The sequence below is a fragment of the Cinclus cinclus genome, chromosome 10, assembly GCF_963662255.1.
Source record: "Cinclus cinclus chromosome 10, bCinCin1.1, whole genome shotgun sequence".
In the NCBI taxonomy this organism is placed as follows: Eukaryota; Metazoa; Chordata; class Aves; order Passeriformes; family Cinclidae; genus Cinclus; species Cinclus cinclus.
The window spans coordinates 4,498,102-4,510,695 of NC_085055.1; the positions used below are offsets into that span (position 1 = coordinate 4,498,102).

The following is a 12,594-nucleotide window of genomic DNA, read 5'->3' on the forward strand; positions in this document are numbered from 1 at the left end:
TACAGCACAGACATCCAACTGGGAGATCTGAGTTTCCTCTGAGGCTGCCAGACCCTCGTGGCAGGGTGACTGCAGCAACAAGCCCCAGCCCTGGGACTCAGGTGAGGGCTGATGTCCCCATCCAAGGGCTGTCAAGTGTCCCCAGCAACGCCAATGTCACCCCAGGGGCTGGCTGAGGATATCTCTGCTCCTGCAGCTCCAGGTCCTCAGCACCTGCCAGGTGCTGAGATCAATGGGCCAGAGCACAGGACAGCCACACCACATGGCATGATGCTCTGCTTTATTTACTTCCATTTCCAAGCAAGGACAGTCCCAGGATAATGCTGAAAACAGTGGCAGTGTGCAGGTGCACGCAAGTGAACCCAGCGTGTCACTACCAGTGTCACACCAGCTCTCAGGTGTTTTACCTGCTTTCCAGTCCTCCACCCCATCTTCACCTGCGTTTTATTTGAGGAAACCATGTCCCAGAGTGCTCAAAGATGTACCCGGTATCATACAGGTCTGCCTTTGCTCACTGCCCACCCTGCCCCCTGGGCCATGCTGCCCTGGCAGCTTTGTCCCCACGGGTGCTGCAAGCTGCACCTCTGCAAGCTCAGGGAAAACCTTGTGGTGGTGTTTCTTGCACAGACCTGAGCTCTGGCTGGTGCTCAGCAAACCCCAGCAGGTTACAACCCACGGGTAATGAAGAGAGCCATGACTCTACTCACGGGGAGCACCTTCGGCCATCTCGATGGCTGTTATCCCCAGAGACCACAAGTCACTCTGTGAAAGAAAGCAGAGGGACATTGCCAGTGGAAGGAGAAATGCACACATTTATTTATCCCGCTCCCAAGCTTTGCTCAGCCCTGAGTCTCCTGAAGAATCAGAGCAGAAACAATGCACCTATTTGGGCAACTTTGATTTCATACCTGTGACACCCTTCCTTCCAGCTTCTCCCTTGCCAACAGGAACACCTGAATCCCCAGCTCCTACCAGACAGCAGCAGTGAGCTGCCCTCCAGTGCCTCCTCCCCACCCCACCATCACTAATGAGCTGTGGCTGCACCCCCAGCCCTGGTAACGAGCCCCAGTGGATGGACTGGTTCTCCTGGCAGGGCAGGAGGCAGAGGCTGTAGGTGCCCAGTGAGAGAAAATGAGTACAACCCATCTGCTGGACTGGGAACACGACTCAGACCAGTGTTGGTACCTTCACCTCATGCTGGAAGGGATGGACTCTGCCTTCCACTCTTCCTCTTGTACTTCCAGCTCCCCTTTGACCTGCTTTCTGCCATGTCCCTGCAGTCCCACTTCACTTTTCTCCTCTCCAGTTCAAGAGCTGCTCTTTTAAACTGCCTCAAGCCTCTAAACCTACCATTTAGTGAGCAAATCCCAGAAAGGTTGTTTTTCCCAGTAGAGAGTCCCAAAAGCCCAGCCAGAGCTAGAGAGAGCCTCTAGGAACCACAAGCACCTTTTCACATACACCCTACAGGAAAGGCAACTTGGATTTCCAATTTCAAGGCACTTTTCCTCATTTTTAGCTGAAGTTCTCCCTCAACAAATGCTGTCCTTGCTACACACCTTTGTACCTGCTTAAAAATTCTCTCTCAAATCTTATTTTCAGCCCTTTCACAGCACAGTCTCATCTATTCTTTGTTTCTGGTCAGCTGGGATTTCTGGTGCATACTTAATTATAACAGTCTTTCCACATCATTCAGCACACATGACCCCTTCCTCCTGGGTTGCCACTGAACTCCTTCCAAATTCCTAATGTGCCTTTCCATACTGAGGTGCCCAGTATTATGTGCAGGATGCCAAGTGATCTTAAAGCTGGAGGAATACATAAAGGGATTATCACCTCTCTAAGTCTCCCAGAGAAAGCAGAAAACTCAGCAGGAAGCACACATTTTATAATGATCTGGAAATCAGGAATTTTTTTGGAGTGTTTTTTTATTTTTAAGACTGAAAAGCCTTTCAGTCCATCCAGCAAAGGGATGCTGTGCTAATGTATTTGCATTGCTTTGACTTGGGAAGGGACGCAGGCTCCCTTCTCCCCCTCCTTTTGATTCTAAGCTTATTGACAAGATATCTCCAAAGGAAAAAGGAAGACTGGCTGGGGAAAAAAACAACAACCTCAACAGCGGGGGGTTTCTATTTGTTCTTTTTTAAAGTGGTTTATTTATGTGAGGAGGTATTTACTGCCTCCTTCCATAGATTATACAGGCATCTCTTTCTGGCTAAGAAAACAGTGAGATCAGAGGCTTTTCGTCCAACAGATTAAGCCTGTGAGGATTCCTTTTCTCACCCTACAAATCTCATTTTTTGTATTCAGTATTTTAAGCCAGTCAGCTAAACCTGAGAGCATCTGATTTGCATCCCTTTTAAAAGAAATAATTATCATTTACATCCTCCCCACCCTACTTCAAAGCAAGAGCATCAGGTGCAAGGATGTGATCCAGGGTATGGACTAATGTCCAGTGGCTCCCACATCACCAGGAGCTCTGAAAGCACCCAGCATGGAGTGTGTCAGCAGCAATCAGCCTCCTGTTCCACATCCCCAGCCAAAGGAAAATGGCCAGAGCCAACTTCAGAGAGATGAGCGCCCGGCTCACTGCGAGCATCTGATCCTCGGGGACAATAGAGGGATTCTGGTCCTGGAGCTTGTGCATCAGTCCACAGCATATTAAGTGCCCCAGTTATTCTGGCAAGAGGAAAATCCTTGGGGATTTCAGAGGGTAGAAAGTAGCCTATGAAGAGATAAGTCCTTTTTTTAAAAAATAGTAACAAAAAGCTGTGATTAATGACAGGCAGCTGTTGGTGCAGAATTGGTGAGAGCAGCCAGCGCAGGGTGCAGCCCTGTCATGAAGCACTGCCCTCAGCAGAGCTGAGGAAATGCCTGTTGTAATTGGTTAATCAAAGAGCAGTAAGTAATTGGAGATTAAACTATTTCTACATGTCCCCATCATTAACAATTTCCGTAACCCAGAGTCTGAACTCAAGACTGGAGAGCTGCTCTCTGGAAAACCATCAGTTCAAAAGTGGACTGATGCACTTAATGGCTGCAATAGCAAAGCATCATTTGGCTTCTTTAAATCATTCATTTCTCAAAAATTTCTCTGAACAACAGGAAAGCCAAAATTGTATCACAATGTTGGGCTGAAGCTCTGCTACATTGCAGTGTTCTACTTTTAGAAAGCAGCTCATGCCAAAGGGTCTCAAAATCCTTTTAAAACATTATCTTGAGAAGTGACCTCTCAGCATGCACATGAACACAAGTACAGCAAGCTACACATATGCCTGAGCTCCTGAGCTTTGCCCCCCAGAGTTTATGTGACAATGCCCTGCCCTCCTCTCTGGACACACTCGGTGGATTTTAGGAGGTTTGCAGCTAGAAATTCAAGTTCAGCACACTTCTAAAAAACACAAGGGATATTTCTACAGATATGTATCCAGAAACTTGTAGTAAAGCAGAAACAGGATAAAGTACATTAAGCTCTCCCTGCTTTGAACATCAGACCTCACTGTAGTTTGAATGGGCAGGTGGGACTCCTAACCTTCCCGTGGATCTGCTGCATGGCACAGGGGTCTGTGCCACATTATAACTCAGCAGCGAGGTTGTGCTGCCACCGATCCAAAAATAAACTTCAAACAGGCTGGAGAGACATGTGAAAAGTAGGTCAGCCCCCCAAACGTTTGATTGTGTGGCAGCCTTCACATCTCCCTGCGAATATCAGCCTGCAGGCCAGAGGATGTGATTTCACCCTTTCTAAACCTGACCTGACTCCTCTCCAGAGTAAATAGAGCAAATACAGCTTGTTTGACTGGAGCATTTAAATACACAGCACCAAAAAGCAGGGTAGCAGGTAAGAAGCCTGAGTCTGACACCTTTCTCCACAAGGGGAAAGACTCCTCACAGTAAATTTGGATATGCGAACAGCACAACAAAGATTCAGGTTGGATGTGAACTGGCATCCCAAAATCCCACAGCCAGAAAGCAGGAGGAACCTGGCACTGCATGCCACTGTGTTTTTCAGTGCTGCAAGTATATGCTGAATTCCTGAGTAGGAAGATGCTCGTTTAGGTACCTTGAAGTCGTAAGTGGCATCGGGATTTTCATCGCAGGCGATGACCTCCGGGGCCATCCAGTAAGGCGTTCCAATGAAGGTGTTCCTCCTGCCCACCGTCCTGTCCAGCTGGGCGCTGACACCAAAATCCACTGGAGCAGGGAGACAACGGGGCATCGTAAGGCCAGAGACAAACCTGAGCAACACTCTGCTGCTCAATGTAAAACATTGAGTTCACTCAGAACAACTCTGCACAGCCAGGAAAGGAAGACGTGGCTGAAGACATTCCTGTTTGATCTCTGCTGGCATCAACAGAGGTCAGTCAAGGACAAACCTGATCATCTGATGTCCAGGTTTTGTACGAAACCCTGTGCCTTTTCCTCCTTGCCAGGAGGCAATGAAAAGAAATCACAGCTCCTCATACTAATGAGAAACAGGGTTAGCAACATGAATAAGCAGCAGCCTTTGTTCTATGCTTGCTCATTTGAATTAAAGCCTGCCAAATACTGGTGGAAGCCTCATTTTTCTACCTAAATTCTTGCTGCAAATGTCAGAAATGCAAAAGACTTAAGGAACTAAGGGCCAAGGACAAAGGCCCATGGGAAATGTCAAGCAGAGAGCTGCAAAATGAAGCAAAAAATGATGGCATCAAACCAATGAGAGAATATTCTGTGGTCCACGAACTGCACTTTGCACAATATGATGGCTGCAGATTTGCCCTGGAGAATTTCCCCCTGGAGAGGAATCTTCACCAGCAGAAAGCCCAATGAACTGGTGGTGCCATCTGTTAAGCCAGGGTTTTATTCTGACGTAGAGGGAGACAGGAGGCATGGAAAAACCAGGCTTGCACCACATGCAACCAATGTAAGGGATCTTACATCACCAGCATAAATAAATTATTTGTACAAAGACAGCCTTAATAACATCAGTACTGGATCAAGCCAGGATGTGAGCATATCATCTGCACCAGTCTGCTGCCTTCCATATGATCTCCACACCAATGCCTGCTCCTCTCCAGGGTGACTAACAGAGTGCACAAAAATCAGAGTAGGTCTTGCAAATTCAACCCCCTCCATCAGGTTAGCTTGGAAAAGGAGTCTGGATTATCTCATGCTAAACTGAAAATGGATTATCCTCCAGGACACTGCTATGCAGCCATGGGGGAACAGCCCCTGACAACATCTGGTGATGAACACAGGGCAATTTTTAATCCAGGGCATGAAAAAGTGGTGTTGGTTGCTTAACCTGTACCAGAGCTGTGGCAGAGCTGTCTGAGCAGAAACACCACTGCAAGTGCACCTCTGCAAGCAGAACCTGGCCATCAACCCCTGGCAGTCTGAGGCACAGCACCTGGTCAACACCCAAGGTCACGTATCAAAGCCAACATAACAAAACCCACAGAGGAGCTCTTGGTACCTATCTTCTTCCTTCAGGTCATGTACAAGTCAGTTTTGCTGCTTCTTCCCAGCCAGCCCACCTGCAGTTTCCAGGAGCTCTAACCCACCCTTACCTAGTTTCACTTCTGCGTTTTCTGTCAGCAATACATTCTGTCCCTTGATGTCTCGGTGAATTACTTTGTGCTGGTGTAGATGACTCAAGCCCTGGAGAATTCAGAGAAAGGTTAGAAGAACCCAAGTTCAAAGCATGTTATTTTCTGACATTCCTCCTCATCCAATTATGCTCCAGAAATGAAAGGTTCACAGTTGGAGTTAAGCACCCAAGAATGCTTTTGTTTATCACATGCTGCAAACGCTGTCCCATGTCCCATGCTTGCAAGCGTGGAGCCTGTCCATTCTGTGGGGTTTTAAACTCAATCTTTCACATTCCAGCAGGAACCTGTATTAACCCAAATTCTCCTGTCACTCCAGACATGATTTCCCCCATGTGCTCCTTTGCCTCAGGGAACCATTTCTGTGGCAGTAATAATAAAATGGGTTTGTCTCCCTTCTCCATTTCCATCATCCAGAAACTGAAGAAAACAATTCTCTTGTTATAACAAGAGAATAAACTGGTCCAATAAACTGGATTTCAGTACACTGAGAAGCTTGTATTTAAAAAGCTACCATGCAAATACAAACATTATAACTTTCACACATCCCTAAGAGAGAGATAACTCAAGTAAAAAGCCTGTCTCAAAGGCTAAAGGTAAACTAGTTCTGCTGTTGTGCTGGTTTATTAGCTCATTAATTTCTTTTTGCAACCTACATTTTTATTTCATTCACTTATTATTTCAAAGTAACATCCACCCTGATTGCCAACTTAGGAAAAAAAATGGATTACTTCAAAAACTAATTTTGCATTAGGCTTGCAGTTCACATTAAACATTCATATTTGAGGAAGAAAAGGATTTCTGCTATCGCTTTTGGTAGTTATTAGTCATTTTATGCTCATTACCTTGAGAAAACTGTGGAACAGATTATATCTGTATAGGAGTCCTTTTTTTAGCCATATTACACTTGCAACAGGCACCTTGAGGATGCAAAGCAAAAATTCCATGGGATTTCAAGAAATCCTTTAATAACATGGGATTGAGCCTTGTGTTAGAATTCCAACTGCCCATCACTGTCTGAACCAAGCATGCGCCACATTCTGCAGTGTGAAGCTGGGAGCCTTTCTTTACCCCAAACCCCACAGAGGTCACCCACCACCACCCCAGCATGTGGCCAAAATGCAGTAGGTGACACCTGATGGTGGCCCTGGGACATGAGTCAGAGGCTGGGTTGTGACTCACTGCCAGGGACTATTTTGAGGAGCAGGCTCATGGAGCTCATACACTTAAAATAAGCCCATGTAACTGTGGACTCCTGGCACTGAAAGCAAGTGTCCATACAAAAGCTGATGAGTTACAGTAACAGCATCTTCTGCATGTCACTCTGGTGTGGACAGTGGCATACAGGGACAACACAGAAATGCTGTATCACCTCTGGACACCCGTGGCAGCCTCAGAGTCAGGCACATCCATTTGGAGAGATCATTTTGCCTAATTTTCTTTCAAAGAATCAAATAATAGCTTAGGTTGGAAAAGACCTTTAAGATAACTGAGTCCAACCATAACCCTGACAACTGGCCACCACAAAACCATGCCCCTCAGTGGCACAGCCACATATATTTTAAATCTCCCCAGGGATGGGGATTCATCCTCCCCTGGACACCCTGCTCCTGTGCTTAACAACCCCTTTGATCAAGAAATTTTTCCTAAATCTCCCCTAGTACAACTTGAGGCCCTTTCATCCTATCACATGAATGGCTCTTGTACAGGTTTCCTTCACAGGCCAAATATTCCTGTTTTCTCTTGAACAAATCTTCAGTTCACAAAGAAGTAGATTTTAATGTAGGGCAATCATTACACACCCATTCTCTGACTTCAGCAATGCAAAATGCAGGAAAGTCTTTGCTGGAGCTGCCATCTCCCAGTACATGAAACTCTGGCATGGCCCATTTTAAGACATTTCAGTCCAATATTTATATTGTGAGTATAACAGCTGCGGAATCCTCATTAAAATCAGACACGTAGATTTAATAAAACATAGGATGCTTTATAACCATGAGGCTTCTCCTTTCTGTAGACTTTATTAGTCCTCACCTTTCTGGTAACTAAAAAAGTAATTTTAACGTAAACAAATCTTTGCCCTTTTAATACTAATAGGAGATTATACTTTTGTTGAAGGAAAAAAAGGGTTAAAATTCAGGCAACTAACAGAGCTAAAGGGCATTAAGCATGGCTTATTTATTATGCATCATACAGGCACATGAATCATTCACGCCTGCCGGCACCGCAGAGGCTCCAGCCCATGGCAGCACAGCATCCACAAGATCTGCAGAGCCAAAGGCTTCCCGTGTCCCCCGAGCACTCAACTGCCACATTGCCAACAACATCCAGCTCCCCAGGGCACATACCCGCAGAATCTCTCTGCAGATGTAGGCAATCCACTCCTCCTTCAAGGTGTTCCCCTTTGTGTTCTTGATGAGGTCAGTGACAGAGCCCGCGCCGCAGAACTCCATCACCAGCTGCCAAAGGGAACAGGAATGTAATTAATGACATAAATGTTGTGCAGTGACACCACCAGCAGTATCCCGACGCTGGCACTGCTTCTGTGGGGACCCCATGGTGCTGCACAGAGCCATTGGAACATCATCCTGAACCTATCAGCTTGTAATCGATTTGGGGTTTCTTATAAAACAAAACAATAAAAGGCTGGAAGGCTTGAAAGGCTTGTGGTCCTCCAGAGGATTATGAGCAAGAAACAGGAATCAATCCAGTGCTGAAAAACAGTGGATAAGATCAGAATCTCAAACCTTACCCCTACATGCCCTACTTTATACTTCTGATCAATGCTTAGTATCAACAGCAACAAAACAAAACCCTGTCTCTTTCATGCAAGTTCTACAAATCTGAAAATACAAAGGCATGGAGGCAGATATTCCAAAGCTTCCTATGATTTAGGTACCAGGTGTACTTTTCAATTTTTATTTTTATTTTTAATTTAACCAGACAAACTTTGGTTCTGATCACATTTTTGAGTAGGAAATGTCCTTTGAGGAGAAGGTTGCCAAGCAGCATCAGGCTTCCCAGGAGGGATCTGCTGTCCTACTGCTCAGGCTGGTTCCAACACGACTGGCCACCACCACTCGTACCACTTCCAAAGTTTCAGAATATCAAATATAGAAGTGTAATGATCTAACCCACCTCAAACTTAATCTTGTCATTGAACAACTGTGAAACAAACATTACAAAATTAGCACGGGATGTGAGTCTGCCTCCCAGGGATTTCGCAGATCCCAGCGTGCTCCAGAAAGTGAGCACAGTCCATGTGTGCAACAAGCCTCCTCCAAGGCCTGTGCAAGCGCTTCCTCTTAAGATATGAAACCATGTTTTCAAGTCAGATCTGCTTCCTACTTGAAGATACTCCCTTGCCAGTGGTTCCTTGCCAGATTCTTTGATGTGCATGTTTTAAGTTTCTTATCACACGAGGCTTACATGGCATTTAACGTTCTCCAAGCAAATGACATCACCATTACAAGAACAGGCCAAAAAGAGAATAAAAATGGCAGAAAGGTAACTCTTGACCAAACTGCACAAATGCAGTGATTTAAGACTATCATAAATTATAAAGATCATAAAATCCAGACACAGGACTGCCCTAAACCTTCAGGCTAAATAAAATATTTAAGCAGACTTTACTTGGCTTTGACCACGCTGCTATCTTTAGTTTTGATGTTAAGTTTCTCTTTTCTTCCTGAACTGGTGCTGAAAAATTCTTGGAATATCCCTGTTAAGTCATGAAAGCAGCTTCAAGAAATGGAAGAAATGGCAGAAATGGATGGGTCACTGGCCAAAATCTGCCCCATGTAAAGGCAAGGAACACACCCTATAGCTTTCACCCCAGCAGCAGCCAAGCCAAACCTGGGTCACTGACATGGCCTTACTTCTGGTTAGGGAATAATTGAACAACTGGTTTCAAAGCTGCTTTTCCTCCTTCTCGCCTTTGGACCACTAACATGTGGAGAATATCAATGTCTGCATGTGTTTGGGATAGATACCACAGCAGCAAATTTGGAAAGGAAAATCTTGGATAGCTGAGCCAGGCACAAACATCTTGCAATCCAAAATGCTGCCCTCTCCAGTCTTCTTCCATGGAAATTCTTTCACAGGCTCTCACCAGGGTTTGGAGCAAGAGGAAGAGGAAGGGCTTGCTGTGCATGGCAAAAACAGTGCTTAAAAGAAAATGGAAGAAATCCTACTGAAAGTACAGAGTGCATCCATTAATTTGCCAGATTATCTTAATGGAGCTGGCAGTTTGCTTGGTCCTCTACCCTGCCCTTGATTTCCACAGAGCAAAAATCTTTGCATCAGGAGGGGAACAATACAGCCACCTGCTGATGTATCCCAAATCCGTAACTGTGAAACTTCCTGGAGATTAAATTAACAGAGAGAAAAGAGAAAGTCACAGAATGGGTGTTGCCAGTTTGTTTTTTTTTTTTTTTAAGAGGTGCATAGTCCCATAACATCCATAGGAAAATATCCAGCACCGGCAGATCTCTGCCAGCATCAAGAGGCTCCACATCCAAAGGGGATGAGCACCACAAACAGCCTGAAAGCTCTGCCATGAATTCTCCAAGAAAACCAGCAGCAGAAAGGTGACAAGGCTGCCTGAAGACCCCTGTCCCTTGATGGAGAGCTGATGCACACCTCATGTGAACAGGTCCCATTCCCATGTTTGGGTGGCTGCTGCATGCAGCACTGGGATCCCCTCTTGCTTTTGTTGCTTCTTATGCTCCTCAGGTGGAAGGATGCAACAGAATTCCCAATGACAGCTCATACAGTGCAGCCCTTCAAGGAGAGGAACCACAGATGACGGCAGGGTAAGGAGACAGCCAACAGGCCAGGTAAGACCTGGCCCACAGCACTGATGTCCTGCTAGGTGACGGAGACCATCCAAGAACAATACATGCACACTGGAGGGGACACAGGAACATGACCAGGTCACCTCAGAGGAGCTGAGGGCTTGTTCAGACATGCAGAGAGTGGATGGTTATGGTCTCTCTGTGTATACTGTCAACAGCAAGGACGGATAAGAGAGGGAGAAGAACAATGCAGGTAATGCCGTAACATCAGTTTATGAACACTACCGGTATGTTTGGGCTGGAAACCAACAGTGTTCCAGGAGAAAAATTAAAATTAGTAGAAGTTCTTGCTGATTTTAGGGCAGAGCTTAATACACTCAGAAAATGCTTCAAAGGGCACTTGGATACTAAAATACTTTCTCACCAGTCTCATACCTCTGGGTGAGTGCTTTGCCCTCATGCACTTGCATCATTACCAATTTTCTTAAGGGATGAAGTCATGATGGAGCAAGACAATAAACTGGAAATGCATATTGAATTTTTATTAACCATAATTAAAATTATCATCAAGATGGGCTAAAGGTAAGATCATCTCCTGAAATTTAATTTGCAAGGACATTTATTGAGGAAGTATTTTTAAATACAGTTCATTTAGCATTTACTTAGCTCTTCATACCAGAGTGACAGCAAACTTCATAAGCAAGGCAAATTCAGAAGCTGCAGCTGTAAATTTCCATGTCCTGCTGTCTCATGAATTTTTTGTTTAAAGAGCCTTTTCAGTTTTCAAATCAACCACTGCTTTCCTCAGTTTGTGAATGGCAAGACCTCTATTCCAATCACTGCTGTGTATTACCTGTAAGAGCTCAAACCCAAGCATCTCCAGAACACCAACTCCAATCCATCTTAGAGTCAACTGCTCCAGTTTGTCCAGAGGACCACCCCCCCCCCCCAAATTATATCCTTTACTACACAAGACAAATCCTTCTGTGTTCCTATGCCTCAGCCCAGGAACAATTTGATTTCTTTTAAATTACAGAAAACAAGCACACAATACTCTCAGGCTAAATACTGCTGGAAATCAATCCTGCTGCGTGTGTAAACAGAATCTGGGTGCAACACGGTCTCATATGCCCAGGCCACTCAAATTTCTCATCCCACCCCACAGCCTGGTTCCCATGCAAAAGAGTCCCTCATGACCTACATCATGGCACCTGGAGGCAGCAATGGAGCATTAAAAACACAGATACCTTCCTTTGGTGGATCAGCAGAAAAGCTGATGCCCGTTTCAGAAACAGAAATACCAATCAAATTGGTGTTAAAGCAGCACCTAAAATATTCAGCAGCAAGATAAGGCCAGGTTTTCATTGCTCCTGTTGGTGCTGGGGTGGGAGCAGGCTGACACTGCAGCTGCATGCCCAGGTAGGAGCACAGAACCCAGCACTGCTCTGCTCCCTCCTTTCCAAGAGCAGCATCCAACTGCTGTCACACAAGCTCCTCAAGAACTGACCTGCTTGCATCTCCCTGGATATCAAGCCCAGCCAAGCGACCTACGCCCCTTGGGGAGGCAGCAGGCAGCTCATGCCACAGGTCCTGAGCAGACTGATGGCTTTGGGTTAGGGGTGGCAGCAAAAGGAACTGGGCTCACAGTCCTGCAGTGTTTACAGCACTGACATTGCTTTGAAGAGCAGTGAGAGTTAAACAGTGCTGGATTACTCTGCCAGACAGCGGCAGAAAGCTGCTCTGGTAACCCTGAGCTCTTGGTCAGGGGCCAGAGGAGCAGCCCTGATTCCCCCCACACTCCCCCAGGACTACAGAGCTTGGAGGGACTAAAGAGAGATACAGCTCAACCGAAAACTGACCCCTCTCAAATGTTTCATGATCTAATTTCTGTAATGCAAAGAATCAGCAACTGCCCAAAAATATTTTTTCAGGGTATATAAGCAGATTAAGAGCAATCCTGCTCAGAGCTGCACAGGTGTAACCCAGTGCTTTGACAGCTCATGCTCCATTTTCAATGAAGCCTTGCTGCTCCTGTTTTTGCTCTCCAGATCCCTGTTGTGACTCTGTTCACATCACCCTAAAGCAATTCACTGGGCCCCTAGGGTTCAACAGAGTGAAAAAACACATTGCAACTGCACAATCACAGCTCTGAGCATTGCACAGCTGCAGCAGTGCCACCCTGACCGAGGCGCTGCTCCCAAATCACCCTC

General features: G+C 45.8%; 1 protein-coding gene across 5 annotated transcripts in view; it reads right to left on the reverse strand.

The window, feature by feature from the left end:
* The window catches only part of TNIK (TRAF2 and NCK interacting kinase), a 151,184-nt gene that overhangs the window by 52,724 nt on the left and 85,866 nt on the right, over positions 1 to 12,594 (reverse strand). For all 5 annotated transcript variants that reach the window (XM_062499313.1, XM_062499315.1, XM_062499314.1 and 2 more), the window contains exons 5-8: positions 7,937 to 8,047; positions 5,550 to 5,640; positions 4,061 to 4,191; positions 708 to 762 (exon numbers count right to left, since the gene is read on the reverse strand). In XM_062499313.1, coding sequence (XP_062355297.1) covers positions 708 to 762; positions 4,061 to 4,191; positions 5,550 to 5,640; positions 7,937 to 8,047 — 388 coding nt within the window. The remainder of the gene's footprint in view (positions 1 to 707; positions 763 to 4,060; positions 4,192 to 5,549; positions 5,641 to 7,936; positions 8,048 to 12,594) is intronic.